We start from the raw sequence: 17,533 nt of genomic DNA, 5'->3' as shown, positions 1-17,533 counted from the left end.
ATTTTTTTGGTTGCTCATTACAAGAAAAGTGGAAAAGTTTAAATCTTATGGAAATTTAAATATTTCTCCATTCCTGGCAGCTGCTGTTATACTGTCTAGATCTCATGTCTAGTCTGGTGTTTTTTAAAGTCCACATCTTATATTGAGTTGTATTTATTGAGTTGTGTTCATTCAGGATTTGTTAACTGTTACCTATATGGCATTATAGGTAAGAATAGTGCTGCTCTTGGAAAAATGGACAGTGAGTGGTCTGGATGTGTCCTGGCCCCTGGAGTGGGTTTCAAGATTGTTTGATGTGGTCTCTTCTTAGGCTTGTGAGGGAGAGAGCTGTTCTTTCTCCCAGAAGGGAACTTGTTCCTTAGACCTAGAATTAACTGGGAAAGTGAGATATTCTGTAGACTTAACAGTTTCTAACTGTATTGCAGCAAGAAGTCTATGTGCCCCAGGACCCTGGGTCACCTGAAGAAGAAGAGATCAAGGAAAAGAAGTCCACCAGTCAAGGAAAGTCAAGTAGCAAGAAGGAAGCATCTAAAAGAGATGGCAAGGAGAAAAAAGACCGAGGAGTAACAAGGGTAAGAGAACTTGTAAATCTGCTCTTTACGAGACAATTACAGATTCAAATAAAGGGGTCATAGAAGAGATCTAGAGTTGAGGTGTCAGGTTACGAAAAAGCAGGCAATCCCCTTGCCTCTTACAGCTGGTGGTAACTCTTTCACAAATGCAAAAACTGTGGATGGTAGAACAAAGTGACTCAGCTCAAACCCTAACACCTGGGCTCCACACAGTTTCACTTTCCTACGCCCCCTCTTCAGTGCTTGACTCTGTATACACATTTCTGTAGGTGTAATTGTAGCAGAGGTTACCATTCTGTATTCTCTGCTCTATTTATATTTGATCTTAAGTAGTTTTTCCATGGTTTTATAATACTCTTTATTTTAATGCCTGTATGGTAAAAACTCACAGTAAAACTGTACCCTTATTTTCATCAATCCTGCATTATTTGTCTTTTCTTTCTAGTCTTATTCTGTTGTAGTATGCATCGTTCAGCATTTTATTTCTCCTTCTAAATTACTTCCTTAGGCTGAACTTTCAAAATGGAAGATGTTGAATATTTTGGTATCTCCTGACATAAAGCCAAATTATTTTCCAAAGAATTACATTGATTTGCCCTGGCACCAATTATGCGTTAGTGAAAATGGATGAATTTGCTTGTGGCTCAATTTGTAACTTGTCTGTTTCCCCTTCTAATATTGCTAGTTGTTTATCTAGAGATTCAGAGAGAGAAAAAATATGTGTGTGTTTCTGAGAACTTAGACTTTAGAGTTCTGCTAGCTTAATATTTGGATTCAGCTTTTGCCACTTTTCTTTACAACCATATTCCCAGCCATTTGTAAAATGAGGGTATTAATGCCTATCTGGGAAGGTTGTAGTAAAGGCTGAGGACAGTAATGCATATAAATGTCTTATCTGTTGCTTGACATACAGTGATCACTCAGTATATACTGAATGTTATGTTTTCAAAGGCTTTTTATTTTGAAATCATTATGGCAGCATTACAGATATTTCACAGATTAGGAGTTTTGGAAAATCTGATTAATTTCGACAGGGTTCTTAACCCAGCTTTTATGAGTATCATATAAGAATTAACGGGTTTAATCAGTTTCAGGAAAATGCCAGTGAGGGGACAGCCCCCCCAGAAGACGTCTTTAAGAAGCCCCTGCCTCCCACTGTGAAGAAGGAAGAAAGTCCTCCACCAGTAAGGCTAAGCCAAGGCCGGAGGCTGGGGGCTGGGGGCTGAGGCTGGGGCTGGGGCTGGGACTAGGGCTGGGGCTGGGGCTGGGGCTGGTTCTGAATGGGAAGGGAAGTTCAAAGGCTTCACTTCGGTGTTGGTCCTTTAGTTCTCTCTACCTCCCAAACAAGGACTTTTCTTGAGTATGAGCATGAGTTAAATGTTCCTGCCTGCTAGTAGGGATATAATTGGAGAAACAAGGCAACTTTCTGTCTTCTTTCTTTGTATCCTGCACCATTCTCATCAGACAAGGGAATGTCTGGGCCTTTTTAAGTTATAATCTTGGTCTTGTTAATCCTTCTCTTCTAAGAGACCCATTTTCCTGGCTCTGATTTTTCCTGTCTTTCGGTGCTGTGTAAGAAGCTCAGATGTGGAGTGCATGCATGGTTGTTTTTACAGTTTACCTGTCTGGCCACAGTCAACAATGCTAAAATCGGTACCCATTTTTTAGATGCATTAAAGTGATGGTCTCCTGCAATCACAGGTGATTCTGATTAAATGTAAATATGTAGCTGTAGTGATCATGCTTTATTTTTTATTTCAATTCATCACAAGCCAGTGACCATGCATCATTATTTCACGGTTCCTATGAACTATTGATAAATGCTCTACATGTGTCACATTACTAGTTCAGTTCATTGTAGCCTCAGTCCTAACCATGCCTTTGCCTTTGCCTCACTCAGGAGCTGAATGTCTACCTGAGAGCTTATTCTTCCTTTGCTTTTAATCCACCTCCTAAATCCGTTTTGCTGTAGGGGTTACTGTAGCCTTAATAAAGTTTATCTTTCCTTTTCTCCATGGGTTACAGTAGCTTGAGGGGTTGCTGCTATCACTTCCTCTTTGTAACTTGTAACTTCTTAACTCTCCCTACCTCTATTGTCAGTTCCCCTTTCCCTTCTTTATCTTCACTGTTCTGTTGCTAGAGTCACGTCTAAGGGAATCTTTCTGGTTTATCTCAACAATCCAGGAGAAAAGTCAAGCTTGAACCATGTTGCTTCCTTGTGGGAAATGAGCAGTGTGGTCAGTGGGCCTATTTTGAGCCCAGTTCATTATTCAAACTAAAAGAGAAGAAATGAGATACCATATTAGAATATCCAGAAAACAGGCCCCACAATATAGGTTGAGGTTAGTGTTAATCTTTGGCCTTCTCCTTCCAGCCTAAGGTGGTAAACCCACTCATCGGCCTCCTGGGCGAATATGGAGGAGACAGTGACTATGAGGAGGAAGAAGAGGAGGAACAGGCCCCTCCTCCACAGCCCCGAACAGCGCAGCCCTCACAGAGGGAGGAGCTGACCAAGAAGGAGAACGAAGAAGATAAACTCACTGACTGGAATAAACTGGCTTGTCTGCTCTGCAGAAGGCAGTTTCCCAACAAAGAAGTTCTGATCAAACACCAGCAGCTCTCAGACCTGCACAAGGTATGGGGAAGGGGCCCAGACCTTTCAAACTTTGGACTCTTACCATCGTGCATTACAGTCCGATTTCAAAGTGAATTGTTCCTGCACCTTTTGTCATGAGTTGCTTTGCATTAGGGCTGTGCCCACCTTCAAAAACCTTGGTATGGGGATTTCTAGACCCTGAGCTGCTCTGCAAGTCACCATGCCATGTGGAAGTCGGAGCCACACCTCCCGCATGGCCCCTCCGGCCAGCCGGGCACCTCAGATGAGAGCGGCACCTAGACCAGCGCCGGCAGCTCAGCCTCCAGCAGCGGCTCCACCAGCTGCTGTTGGCTCACCTGCTGCTGCGCCCAGGCAACCAGGGCTCATGGCCCAGATGGCAACCACTGCAGCTCGCGTGGCTGTGGGCTCTGCTGTCGGGCACACGATAGGTCATGCCGTCACTGGGGGCTTCAGTGGAGGAGGCAGTGCTGAGCCTTCAAGGCCTGACATCACTTACGAGGAGCCTCAGGGAACCCAGCCAGCATGCCAGGAGCAGCAGCAGTTTGGCCCATGCCACTATGAGATGAAACAGTTTCTGGAGTGTGCCCAGAACCAGGGTGACCTGAAGCTTTGTGAAGGTTTCAGCGAGTTGCTGAAACAGTGCAGATTTGCAAATGGATTAGCCTAATCAAGAAGTTCAAATTGAAGATGAGGAAAATCATCTCTCATAACCAAGTTAATTTAGCATAAAAATATAATTGATGGTGAATGGTGAATATATAAAGTGTAAAACCACCAGTTAAGCTTCTCCTTCATCATTAAATACAGCTTTCTTCAGAATTGGAATAAAAAAGGTTGTTCTTGCTGTATAGAAGTTCATTGAGATGGTTTGAATTTGGGGTTGGGCAGATATTTGTGTGCCTCCTTAAATCACCTTTTCTGATGTTCTCATTTGTGAATTAGAATAAAGTGATTTTCTCCCCCCCCAAAAAAAAAAACCTTGGTATGTAGACCCAAGGCAGGCATCGTGGCTGGGGTTTGGGGCTCCAGACACGGTGGCCGTGCTAAAGACTGGAGAGGAGGGCGTCACCAAGTAGGAAACTTATTTGCTGAGTTTCTCATCAGAGCTCTTCCATTAACCTAACAAGTGGACCTCAGATAAGCCTCTTCTCTTCTGTGATATTTGGTGGCTTCCTCTGGTTCTGTCTAGTTCTGATACTGTGCAGTTTTCCCAAAGGTGGGTCACATTCTGCCATCTCTTCATGTGGTGAGTCACCGCTATAAGCCACGGCACAACATCTATTGGAGTGTTAAACTGACATACACTGGTCCTCCCCTGCAGTCTTCCCGTTCAGATGTGCTGACCAAAGAGTGGAATTCTGGACAAATAAAACCCCTAGATAGACTCATGTTCTCAGTATAGGGTGATTTATTTCACACTCCTTCTCTAGCAGATGTTGCTAGAGCCGGTGAGGAGATCGGATTTAGACTTTCCTTCGATATAAAATCTAAAGTCTTAATGTAGCTAAAAGCTGAGAAGCTCTGCTTTTGGTAATAGGCACACCTCTTCTCCCTGCTGCCTCTGTGGAGGCTCTGCAAGGTTTTTAGGGGTCTGAGAAGTTCCTGACAATCCCTGCAACAGATTACCTCCCAAGTCCCTTTGACCTGGAATTCTGAGTCATGAGACTGACACATTGAAATATCAGCTCTTTGGGGGCACCTGGTTGGCCCAGTTGGTGGAGCATGTGACTCTTGATCTTGGGGTTGTGAGTTCAAGCTCCACATTGGGTATAGAGCTTAATTTTTTTAAAAAAATTAAATAAAAGGATATATAAAATTAAAAAAATAATAATAGAGGGGTGCCCGGGTGGCTCAGTTGTTAAGCATCTGCCTTCAGCTCAGGTCATGATCCCAGCATCCTGGGATTGAGCCCTGCGTCGGGCTCCCTGCTGCACAAGAAGCCTGCTTCTTCTCTCCCACTCCTTCTGCTTATGTTCCCTCTTGCGCTCTCTCTCTGTCAAATAAATAAAATCTTTAAAAATAATAATAATAGATTTCAGCTGTCTGATGAAAATGCTAATAAATGGCTAATATCAGGAAAGAGGAACCAGAAATCTGGTGAATCCACAAATTGAACTGACCCTGGGACAGTGGAAAGTGGACTATGGTACTTCTTCCTTTCCTTGTAGTGATTCAGTGGAAAGAATCCCCTGTCCATACAAGAGCTGTTCCGGACCTCTTAAGTTTCTTATATATGCTCGAGGGTATTGTGTAGGAGAACCATGCTTGAGAAGTGTGGGACCCTTAAGGAATACAGGACTCTCAGAGCAGTCTTTTTGTTCTTTTAGGACCTTGGGTTCTCCTTTTCATGTTTTTCTGGGGGCTTGAAAGAGTGAATAGTGTCTGAGGATGGTGGGTGGTAGTGGTGGTGGTAGGAAGAGCATGTGGGCATTAAGTTTTCTTCACTGGTGTGCTCAGATTCCCCTCTCTCATAATTTTTACTTTAGATAAAGACCTATAAACCAGTTTCGTGTTTTCTACATTTTTTTAAAAGTTTTATTTATTTGAGTATGGGGTGGGGTGTGGGGGCAGAAGGGGGGAAAGGGAGAGAATTTCAAGCAGACTCCCTGCTGACCCGACTCAGGTCTTGATCTCACGACCCTGAGATGACCTGAGCTGAAATCAAGAGTCAGACACTTAACTGACTGAGCTACCCAGGTGCCCCTGTTTTCTACATTCGGGAAGTAGAATGAAGGTCTCTCTTGTGCTACACCATGTAACTAATCTGTGTGACAAGCCAGCATAACAACTTGGGTTCCCATTGGTGAGCCTAAAGCCAGTCCAGTTAGGAACTGTTGAATGCAGGGTACAGTGATCACTCAGGAGAGGTGGTCAGTGAAAGAAGCCATAGTCCTAAAACAGCTGTTGGGAAAGGCCTAGAGGCATTTTCTAAGACCACTTTTTCTAGACCTCTACTCATAGAACTTTCTCTCTTCTCAGCAAAACCTGGAAATCCATAGGAAGATAAAACAGTCTGAGCAGGAGCTAGCCTATCTGGAAAGGAGAGAACAGGAGGTAAGTTTTGATGACCTGTTAAGTCCCTTGACCCCAACCCTTTTTACTTTCTGGTGTGGAATGTGTAGACTTTGCTGAAGACAGAGAATGAAGAAGCCCTAAAAGATTTATCAAAACCCATCAAACTACATTATAATGGGTACACTTCATTATTTATAAATTATACCTTAATAAAATTGATACATATATATTTTTTTAAAGATTTTATTTATTTGACACAGAGAGCACAAGCAGGGGGAGTGGCAGGCAGAGGGAGAAGCAGGCTCCCCGCAGAGCAGGGGGAGCCTGATGTGGGACTCGATCTCAGGACCCTGGGATCATGACCTGAGCCAAAGGCAGTCGCTTAACCAACTGAGCCACCCAGGCACCCTGATACATATATATATTTTTTTTCCTGATACATATATTTTAAAGGTGGTGGTAGTTCAGGGTCTCCAAACAGGTCAAACAAATAGCATTTTTCTTTCCTGCCCAGCTTTTGAAATCAATGAAGGAATGTCGGATAGGGCTGCTGAAATACCATGTTTTACTGTCAGCTAAGTTAGTAGAAGTAGTTTAGTGTTGGACTTGCTACCTAGATCACATAATTAGGCAGACTCACCTACATAGCCACAAGCTTCACTGCCCGGGCCAGGTCTTATGTGATGGGTAGGAATCTTCCCATGGAGGTCTACTGGAGAGCACCTCCTCCTCAGAAGACGTAAACACAGCTGTGAGACAAGCCCACCAGCTCATTCTTCTCAAATTAACCAGTCAGAGAAGCCACTGCTTTCTCAAGAAGAGTATGTGAAGGAGCAAAGGATTCCAGGAGTTAACAGTTGAACTCCCTTCACTTTAGAAGGAATGTAAGGAATAAAGCGAAGCTTCCCCACCACTCAACTCCCTTAAGTGGAAATCTTAGATCTGTTATTCTGCTTACCAACAGGGAAGGTTTAAAGAAAGAGGAAGTGATCGCAGGGAAAAGCTCCAATCTTTTGACTCTCCAGAAAGGAAACGAATTAAATACTCCAGGGAAACTGACAGGTAAGCCAGGAACTTTTCATTCAGCCTAGGCCTCAAGGCCGAATGGTGAAACATCTTCTTCTCCAGCTGTGCTGCTTTTTTCTCTCTCAGGGATAACTGAAGGCAGCAGGAGCAGGTTCTTTCTGAACTCCTTGAACATGAGGTTCATTCCAACCTCTGACCACCCAGCTTTACTCAGGGAATATGGGTGTTTGCATGGAAGTTTGGCTGGCTGCTTAGCGGCTCAAAGCCAGGGCTGGAGTGGCCATGGTTGGGAACTCTTTCTCTCCTCATCAGTAATGCTGTACCTCCTATGGACCTGATAAGAATGTCACACTCTCTCGGGCTTTTTCTCTAGGGAACCTCCATCCTCACACATAGGTGCTGAATGAGTGGTTGGCTGCTCATAGACCTGTATGATCTCTAGATTCCTGTGCTTATTTCCAGTCAGGTAGTTGAGAGTCATGAGCCCAGCAGAGTTAGATAGAATTTGTTGATAACCCATCGTGTCTAGGTACTCAGTGCGCTAAGTGCAAGGAATACTCAGGTTGACAAGACATATATTATCCTTGACTATCTGAACACAGATTAAGGAAGGTTTAGGTGATGCTGTGTCTCATAAGGCAGGCAGAATTCCAGTGGAGAAGGGGAGGGCATTTCATTTGGAGGAAATGGCATACGCTGTGGATGAGAGAGAGAGAAGTCATATGATGCATTTGAGAAATTGTACCTAGCCTGATGGAGGCCACCTCAGGAAGTTCATACTCCTTGAACACCATGCTAAGACTTTGTCTTGGGGCAATGGAACGTTATGAAATGATTCTAAGGAGGGTGTTGATCTGATGAGACTCGAACAGGTCTTTATGTTGGTGTAAGCAAAAGAGCAGCTAGTAGCCAGGGTAACTTATGCCTGTGGGGATGGGGGAGATCATTGATGGAGAAAGGCCCCAAAGGAGGGTTGATGGGGTCTGGGATTGTGGCATTCTGACTTATTTGCTCACTGCCCACAGTAAGAGATTATTTTTTAATCATGACCCAGTAATCATATGTGTGTAAGTACCTGAAAAAGAAATCTTCATGAAAAATACTTCACTACTGTGTGTGATAAACTCTGGTATTTTTATTCTAGCTTTTTCTGTTTGCTTTCCTTCTTTTTTTTTTAAGGATGAGTGACTTTTTAAAAAGATTTATTTATTTATTTTGAGAGAGAAAGTGAGAGTGCACACACACACACGAGCAGGGGGAGGGGCAGAGGGAGAGAGAATCTCAAGCAGACTCCCTACTGAGCGTGGAGCCTGACATGGGGCTTTATCCCAGGACCCTGAGATCATGACTTGAGCCAAACAAGAGCCGGACACTCAACTGACTGAGCCAGGTGCCCCTGTTTGCATTCTTAAGAAGTGCTAAGGAAGGACCACTTAATCAATGTAACATCCCACTAGGTCATTCTCTGCAATTTGAAATATACTGGGCTAAGCCAAAGGTGAAGGAGTCATTCAGGAGGAAGGACACCTAGCCCTGAGTGAGTTGGCCTAAGTGCAGAAAGACACCTTTCTGTATTCTTGGCACCCATCATACCACATTCTACTGGTTCCCTTCCTTCTTAGTCTTCTTCCCTGCTTTTCGTGGTTTTCTGGGCAGTTCCAGATAGTCTCCAGGACTCTGCCCTCAGTGCTGTTTAATTCTTGGCTGCTCCACCCTCTTTACCTAGACTCAAGGCCACAACCATCACTAACAAGCTAATAGGTCCCTATGACTCTATTCTAAGGCAGTTTGGTTTTCTGAGCCCAAAAATCACTATTTCCACTTACTTCCTAGGAATGTCCTTTTGGAGACCTCTTAGGCTCCTCACTCTAAACAATTACTCAGTATTATATTCCATATCATACTCCGGTCCAGTCCTGCTAAACCTGCTGTGTGTTCCTCTTTCAGAGTAGTGACATCACTGCATCATGGCCTGGCCGGTCTCACCCAGTCTTCCTCCTTTAGGCCCTGTATCATTACTGGCCACATCCCTAATTAAGCTTTTTCCCCCTTTCTAGCTTACCTCCAAATTGGACTCCTTACTCTCAGTCTCTTTTCTTCAATCTCTAGTGTACTCTCTACCCTGGCACCAAAATCATCTTTGTGAACAGAAATCTCCTAAAACTTGCCTTTTTGTGAAGGCATACCTTGCTAAGAGGGAGGCCTGGAGTCCAGGGTTTTTGTTTTTGTTTTTGCCTAAAGGATGAGGTCCAGGCATGGATGTTTCAAGGCTTTTCAGTCTGGCCCAGGAAGCGTTTTGTCAGTTCCTACCATTCCTCTCCTGGACAAATTGTATTCTTTCACTTCTTATTTGTGGCCTCCTTTCTTCTCATGCTTTCTGTCAGTTCAGATGTGCCCTCTTGTTGGAATTCATCATTTTTGGTGTGGCTCCTTCAGAGTTTGTCTTCTCTATTTCCATAGGAGATGTCTCCTGGTGCCACATCCATGGCTGAGCTCTTCACTGTGTTAACAGGCATCTATGGACATATCATCCTTCTCATGTCCTTCCCCGTGAACAGGGTTGGGTCTTGGGCATTTCTGTATCCCCAGGACAAAAACCTGTTGCATAGATAGCAGGCACTCAGAAATATTGCCTAATATACTTAAGAGGAAGCAAATGTGAATCAAGAGGACAGAGGTTTTTATTAGGCTTACAAATAGGTCACTTTGAAAGTGATGGTATGTAAGTACATCTGCTCCTTTCGCAGTGATCGCAAACCTGTTGGTAAAGAAGGAGTCGACAGTAGCAACAAAGGAGGCTGTGTCCAGCAGACCACTGGCTGGAGGAAGGGGGCGGGCCTCGGGTATGGCCATCCCGGATTGGCTTCAGCAGAGGAGGTGAAATGGTTTCCATCTTTTGGGGGTGGCATGAACCTGGAATATACTTAACTTTCTCTCACTCTGTGGCTCAGAGCTGTGTCTTTGCCTTTTAGCTGGGCTTTCTCCACTGCCAATGAAGGACACAGGAGCTGAAGGAGCCCATCAGTCTTGATTACTGGATGATAGCTAGACATTCTGGGCCCTTTGTAATTTTGGTTGCCAGTGGGAAAGGGAGAAAGAAGTGGAAATGGGGCTCATCTGGGGCAGTATGGGAATCAGGCAGTTTGAGACTGAAGAATCATTTGGTGACAAGAACCAGGGAACCCGCAGTAAAAGGTACAAAAGCATCTCTGAGAGTCATCATCATCAGAAGAGCTAAAATGGCTAAAATCTGAGGAGCGTGAGGTTAGTCCTGGTTCTCATGAAGGGCTCTGCCTCACTTATTTCGGGAAGAAAAGAGAGCAAAGGTTGTAAGAGGAAACAATGCCCATTTTGTGTTGGCTTGGTCCCCCTCTGAAAATGCCAACTAGAGGAGACTGGCTTCTCATATGTCTGGTATTATTAAATCCTGTATCCTGAAGTAATAGCGTCACTACCCTCCTTATTCATCTTGGGTTTTGTTTATTAATTAAACATTCTAAAAAATTCCCCCAAATCCTGATCCTTACTGGTCCAGAAATGCTTGTAATCAAAGGCCAGCCCTGAGGCTTATTAATTGATAGAGCCCACTTCATTGTTTGTCTTTGTGTTACAGACTGAAGGCCGGATGAGGGGGCCCAGTGTGGGGGCTCCGGGAAGAACCAGCAAGAGACAGTCCAACGAGACTTACCGAGATGCTGTGCGAAGAGTCATGTTTGCTCGGTATAAAGAACTAGATTAAAGAATGGAGACAAGTCCCATAGGACACAACCTCCTTCTTGTTTTGTTTGTCCGTCTCTCCTTTTGTTTTGTTACTGTTCTTGCTGCTAGAACTTTTTTAAATAAACTTTTTTTCAATGTGATTTTTTTTTTTTTTTTTGGTGGTTATATTTTTCTCCCATAGATGGGTGGGGGTGGGGCTTATGGTAGGAGGGAGAGAGTGCCTTGGTGCAGCCCATTTGAGGTGCACTGAAGTGGCAGCAAGTGCTACCATGAGCCCTGAGACACCACCTGCTCTCAGTGTGAGTGGATGTGTTGCGGTGACCTTTGAACTCTAGTTTGTGTGAGTACTGTCAGATTTTTAAAATTATTTTCCTAATCTAATTAATGAAAACCGCATCTCGTTATTGCTTGCTTCTATTTCTTTGGTAACTACTGAGACTGAACATATTTCCGTATGTTGGTTTACTGCTGATTAGACCTTTGAAAGTCATCTGACTTCCCCATTGTTGGCAGGGGTTCGGGGGAGAAGCAGTGTGGTAGCTCTTTTTCTGGGTGCCTGCTGGGCGCTCAATGCGTCACATGTTATGATCACCACAATGAGTTGGCATAGTAAGAATTATCACTCCCCTCCAGCTGCTACCCCAGGTTTTCCTTCCCTCCTTGGCTAAAATTCTCCGAAGAGGTGTCTTTGGACACCCTCTTTCAAATCTTTATTAATTTTCTACCATATCACTCATACCATTTCACAGGATTTGCTTCAAAAGAGAGGGTTGTTTTAAATTTTTTTTTAATTCTTTACAGTTAATGGGGCGCCTGGGTGGCTCAGTCATTAAGCGTCTGCCTTCGGCTCAGGTCATGATCCCAGGGTCCTGGGGTCAAGCCCCGCATCAGGCTCCCTGCTCAGCAGGAAGCCTGCCTCTCCCTCTCCCACTCCCTCTGCTTGTATTCCCTCTCTCACTGTCTCTCTCTGTCAAATAAATAAATAAATATTATTTAAAAAATAAATAAAATTCTTTGCAGTTAAAAGGACTATATCCTATGAACTATTAAAACTTTAAAAAAGGGGGCATCTGGGTGGCTCAGTTAAGCGGCCAGCTCTTGGTTTCGGCTCAGGTCATGATCTGTGTCCTAGGGTCAAGCCTCGTGTCGGGCTCCTCGCTCAGTGGAGAGTCTGCTTGTGGATTTTCTCTCTCCCTCTCCCCAGCTTGCACTCGCTCACTCACTCTCAAATAAATAAATCTTTAAAACTTCAAAAACTAATTCCTCCAGATAACATATTAGAGTACTAAGAATTGCACTTTTCAGATGTCTCCGGAGGAATGTTTTTTAGGCAGAGAACTACAGGTTTAGAAGAGTTTGTTGATGGTGTAAGGTGGGAGTTTGTAAACTTACCTATCAAGGTGGAGCACCTGGGTGGCTCAGTCGGTTAAGTGTCTGCCTTCGGCTCAGGTCATGATCCCGGGGTCCTGGGATCAAACCCCACATCAGGCTCCCTGCTCAGCAGGAAGCCTGCCTCTCCCTCTCCCACTGCTTGTATTCCCTCTCTCACTGTCTCTCTCTGTCAAATAAATAAATAAATATTATTTTAAAAATAAATAAAACTCTTTGCAGTTAAAAGGACTATATCCTATGAACTATTAAAACTTTAAAAAATGGGGCACCCTGGGTGGCTCAGTCAATTAAGCGGCCAACTCTTGGTTTCAGCTCAGGTCATGATCTGTGTCCTGGGTCAAGCCTCGTGTCGGGCTCCTCGCTCAGTGGAGAGTCTGCTTGTGGATTCTCTCTCTCCCTCTCCCCAGCTTGCATTCGCTCACTCACTCTCAAATAAATAAATCTTTAAATCTTCAAAAAATAATTCCTCCAGATAACATATTAGAGTACTAAGAATTGCACTTTTCAGATGTCTCCGGAGGAATGTTTTTTAGGAAGAGAACTGCAGGTTTGGAAGAGTTTGTTGGTGGTGTAAGGTGGGAGTTTGTAAACTTACCTATCAAGGTGGGGCGCCTGGGTGGCTCAGTCAGTTAAGTGTCTGCCTTTCGGCCCATGTCATGATCCCGGGGTCCTGGGATAGAGCCCCGCGTTGGGCTCCCTGCTCAGTGGGGAGCTTGCTTCTCCCCCTTTCCCTCTGCCCCTCCCCATGCTTGTGCTTGCTTGCTCTCTCAAATAAATAAATAAAATCTTAAAAAAACAAAGGGCACCTGGGTGGCTCGGTCGGTTAAGCATCTGCCTGTTTGGCTCAGGTCATGATCCCAGGGTCTTGGGATCGAGCCCCACATCAGGCTCCCTGCTCAGTGGGGAGCCTGCTTCTCCCTCTCCCACTCCCCCTGCTTGTGTTCTCTCTCTCTGTCAAATAAATAAAATAAAAATCTTAAAAAAAAAAAACTTACCCATCAAGGGCCAGAGTCAATATTTTAGACTTTACAGGTCAGATGATCTGTGTTGAAACTATTCAGCCCTGTTATTGTAGTGAGAGCACAGCCATTGGCAATACATAGACAAGTGACTATGGCTGAGTTCCAATAAAACTTTCTTTACAAAAACAGTTTGCAGGCCTGAATTGGCCCACAGGTCTAGGGGGGTAATCTGGTTGCATAAGGCAGAACCAAGGACAGCTCTGTAAAAATAGCATGGAGGTATTAGCATTTTGGAGGGGATGGGCAGTGAGGGGTAGGAGGTGTAAGGGGAGGTAGGTATATACCAAGGAGAAAACATTTCTAGCAACAGGAATGATAAATGTGAAGTTAAATTGTTTGCCATGCTGTGTCCAAATATAATCCCTTTTTCTTAATTTTTAGTAAAGTCTTTTTACCCCTCCCAAAGGGAAAACAAAATCAGGAGCACACTGGCTTAGGGATCAAGAGCCCCAGGATCTGGGTCTTGCTACCACTAGTGCAGCATTACAGAGGATGGGCCATTGGACTCTCAGCTGCAGACAGATGCAGTCCAAGAGCCCTTCTGGTCTGATGGCCTGCAGGTACCTCTATGGTACATCTCTTTTTTTCTTTCTTTTTTTTTGATTACATCAATGAGTACGTCAGAATACTTTTTGAAAGCTGGTCCAAGTTTGTCCTAAACTGGCCAGACCAGGTTTTCCTTCTAACTTTGTGTTATCTGTTTGGGCCTAAACTGTGGCCCAAACTCAAATGCTCCACTATTGAAGATTCCTTTATGGGCTACTTAGTTAACACCAGTTATTGGCTGCCCAGCAGAAGCACCATTGAGTTGTTTTTTTTTTCACCATTGAGTTATTAAGTGGTCATTCTATGAATGTTTTGAGAGCGTACTCTACTTGTCACTGGGGCTTATAGCAAGATCAGTGTTGGTCTCTGTGCCCATGGGACTTAGTCTACTGAGGAAGATGGACATTGAGCAATTACTGATGTGATGAGAGACAGTACAGCAAGCTATTGGCAGCATCTTCCCTGAAGAAAGTATTAAAGCTCAGACCTCAGACTAGTTTGCGTAGTTTTGTTTTCCAGCTTTATTTTGCCACTTAAATAGAAATTTTGCTGTTGGAAATAAGGTCTAAAGTACTCCATACATTTTTAAGGCAGTACTTTGGGTATTGAAAGTTGGAGGTGCGCCTGGGTGGCTCAGTTGGTTGGGCGACTGCCTTTGGCTCAGGTCATGATCCTGGAGTTCTGGGATCGAGTCCCGCATCGGGCTCCCTGCTCGGCGAGGAGCCTGCTTCTCCCTCTAACCCTCCCCACTCTCATGTACTTTCTCTCTCTCTCTCATTCTCTCTCTCTCGGATCTTAAAAAAAAAAAAAAGTTGGAATGGAAATGAAAAGTGTGTCACCCTAGCATGTCCCTGGGCAGTTCCCTGAGGTTTTGATCAGAATGCCAGCTACCTAAGGGCAGAGATCTTGGGTAATTTTCTTTACTACTATATCCCTAGGGCCTAACACAGTAGGCAGCCAGTAAATGAGTGAATAATGCCTTGTTCATAGGTCTATAGAAAATGCATGTTGAATTAAATTTTTATTGTGTATGTCTGTCAGTTTATCAAAGCCCATCTTTGACAAAAGAAATTAGTTTCTTGGTAGAGGCAAGAGTTCTCGCACGTAAGTCTCTTATTCTGGATCAGTATTTCCCCGCCTGAGATCAAAACATGTGAACTAGTTTTTTTCTTTTGCCAAGTGGTGGAAAATTAAGGGAAAAAAGATAAGATCATCATTTCGTTAAGAGGACTTTTTTTTTAAACCTCAGAACGTTAGGAAAAGCAGTCTTAAAAAAACTTTGCTCGATATTGAACATACATGGCTTTATTTAAAACAAAAAACAGGGGCGCCTGGGTGGCTCAGTTGGTCAGGTCATGATCCTGGAGTCCCGGGATCGAGTCCCACATCGGGCTCCCTGCTCAGTGGGGAGTCTGCTTCTCCCTCTGACCCTCTGACCCTCTTCCCTCTCGTGCTATCTCTCATTCTCTCTCTCTCAAATAAATAAATAAAATCTTTAAAAAAACAAAAAACAGGGGCGCCTGGGTGGCTCAGTCATTAAGCACCTCCCTTCAGCTCAGGTAATGATCCCAGGGTCCTGGGATCATGCTCCCTGCTCAGCGCGAAGCCTGCTTCTCCCTCTCCCACTCCCCCTGCATGTGTTCCCTCTCTCTCTGTCTCTCTGTCAAAATAAATAAATAAAATCTTTTAAAAAAATAAACAAAAAACAGGGGTGCCTGGCTGGTTCAGTTGGTGGAGCACGTGACTTTTGATCTCGGGGTTGTGGGTTTGAGCCCCATGTCAGGTGTGGAGATTACTTAAGAATAAAATCTTTTTTTTTTTTTAAGATTGTATTTATTTATTTGAGAGAGAGAGAGTGAAAGCAAGCAGGGGGAAGGAGAAGGACAAGCAGACTGTGCACTGAGTGCGGAGCCTGCCATGGGGCTCAGTCCCATGACCCCGAGATCATGACCTGAGCCAAAATTGATAGTTGGACACTTAACCAACTGAGCCACCCAGGCGCCCCAAGAAAATAACTGACTGTTGTCTTTGTTTTCTTTCTTTATTAGCTTGGGACTTGTTAAACTATTCCAGACCCACATCAGCTGCCAGACAGGCTTTTGGGGGCACTGTTCTGGAGCTCAACCCAGCAAGCACCTCATGGATACTCAGAAGTGCTTGTTGCAAAGCAGTCACTGCTAGTGGCCATTAAGTCTAGCAGGTTCTGAATTCTTGGCATCTGCATCATCCATTGCAGGGTTTACAATGACTCTACTGATGTTTAACTTTTAAATTTCATTAAACATATTTGGGTGCCTTCTGTCGGTCACATACTTCTACTTTTTTCTGATGATGGAAGTTTTACATACATCTACTCCTCCCCATAAGTTGGACACTATATGTGAATACACACACACACATGAAAAAGTAGAAGTGTGTGTGTGTGTGTGTGTGTGTGTGTAGATAGTGCTATGATCTGAATGTGTTCCCTCCCTGCTAAGTTCATACATTGAAATCCTAACTCTCAAAGGTGATGGTATTAGTAGGTGAGGACTTTGGGAAATTATTAAGCTCATGAAGATGGAATCATCATAAATGAGATTAGTGCTCTTGTAAAAGAGATCCTACGGAGCTCCCTAGACTCTTCTACCATGTGAGGATAAAATAAGAAGTCTTCGGCCCAGAAGAGGGCCTTCACCTGACCATGCTGGTACCTTGTTCTTGGACTTACCAGCCTCCAGAACTGTGAGAAATAATTTTTTGTTGTTTATAAGCCACGCAGTCTGTGGTATTTCTTTATAGCAGCCTGAACGGAGATGGATGGATGGATAGATAGGAAGAGGGAAAGGAAGTTGTTACCCATTGTTCCAAAATCAGAAATTTCTACCTTTCCTTCTGTTGTTAGGTTTTTTAATTACCCAAAGAGTTTCCAGTGTCCATCACTAATGCCCTTACTGTAGAATGCCCATAGTAAGAACATGTTTAAAGAACATTTTTCCTGGATGCTTTTCCAAGAAAAAGGTTTTCCAGTATATTTGAAGCTTCTGGTTTGGAATCTACTCACTGACATCCTTCCATTATTCTTGAAAGATCTCTTAATCAGAAAGAGAAGAGTATAGTGCAGTGTTCTGTAACTGATACCTTCCTCTGCCTTATCATGGTCTAATTTTTCATGTCTGTATATGTGACCTGAAAAACCAGTTCCACTAAAAGTATCTTTATAAATAATGCCGAAGGGCAAATTATCCTAACTAGAGGCACTGCAATACCACCATCTCACTGACCAGTCCCAGTCCAGAATACCTCTTTCGATTACCCAAGAATCCTTGCCTTTTTCAGCCCCAAATGTTACACGTTTAGCTTTCTTTGTTAGTGGATTCATTTGTTTGCTCAGAAAATATCTATTGTGTACATACCATGTGCCAGGCATACAGTAGTGAACGAAAGAAACACAAGTCCCTGCCCTTCTGGAGTTTACAGCCTAGTAGTTGAGGGCATGGACTCTGAAATCAAATTTATTAATTCAAATCCCAGTTCCCTGTGTGACCTACTCTGTCTCAAACAAGGACAGTGATGATGGCTTTGACTAGGTGAACAGCAATTGAGGCAGCTAGAAGTGGTCAGATCCTAGATATATTTCAAAG

General features: G+C 43.8%; 2 protein-coding genes across 6 annotated transcripts in view; both read left to right on the top strand.

Moving 5' to 3' along the window:
* The window catches only part of RBM6 (RNA binding motif protein 6), a 101,472-nt gene extending 90,382 nt beyond the window's left edge, over positions 1 to 11,090 (top strand). For all 5 annotated transcript variants that reach the window (XM_088028315.1, XM_028124288.2, XM_088028320.1 and 2 more), the window contains 7 exons: positions 426 to 572; positions 1,661 to 1,756; positions 2,947 to 3,207; positions 6,169 to 6,243; positions 7,169 to 7,266; positions 9,978 to 10,107; positions 10,844 to 11,090. In XM_088028315.1, the coding sequence (XP_087884441.1) occupies positions 426 to 572; positions 1,661 to 1,756; positions 2,947 to 3,207; positions 6,169 to 6,243; positions 7,169 to 7,266; positions 9,978 to 10,107; positions 10,844 to 10,969 (933 nt within the window). In that variant the 3' untranslated portion in view covers positions 10,970 to 11,090. The remainder of the gene's footprint in view (positions 1 to 425; positions 573 to 1,660; positions 1,757 to 2,946; positions 3,208 to 6,168; positions 6,244 to 7,168; positions 7,267 to 9,977; positions 10,108 to 10,843) is intronic.
* On the top strand, positions 3,215 to 3,935 carry LOC114224972 (coiled-coil-helix-coiled-coil-helix domain-containing protein 2). Its single transcript, XM_088028326.1, has one exon. The coding sequence runs from the start codon at positions 3,389 to 3,391 to the stop codon at positions 3,854 to 3,856; it is 468 nt and encodes a 155-aa protein (XP_087884452.1). The 5' UTR covers positions 3,215 to 3,388; the 3' UTR covers positions 3,857 to 3,935.
* Positions 11,091 to 17,533: the final 6,443 nt, after the last annotated feature.

Source organism: Eumetopias jubatus, unplaced genomic scaffold (genome assembly GCF_037043125.1).
Source record: "Eumetopias jubatus isolate StellerSeaLion01/CBP00866 unplaced genomic scaffold, mEumJub1_p1.0 scaffold_1, whole genome shotgun sequence".
In the NCBI taxonomy this organism is placed as follows: domain Eukaryota; kingdom Metazoa; phylum Chordata; class Mammalia; order Carnivora; family Otariidae; genus Eumetopias; species Eumetopias jubatus.
This window is presented reverse-complemented; position numbering and strand designations above follow the sequence as displayed.

What these genes read in the sequence shown, in the direction of transcription:
- LOC114224972 (XM_088028326.1), top strand. Translation starts at nt 3,389, where the DNA reads ATGCCATGTGGAAGTCGGAGCCACACCTCCCGCATGGCCCCTCCGGCC.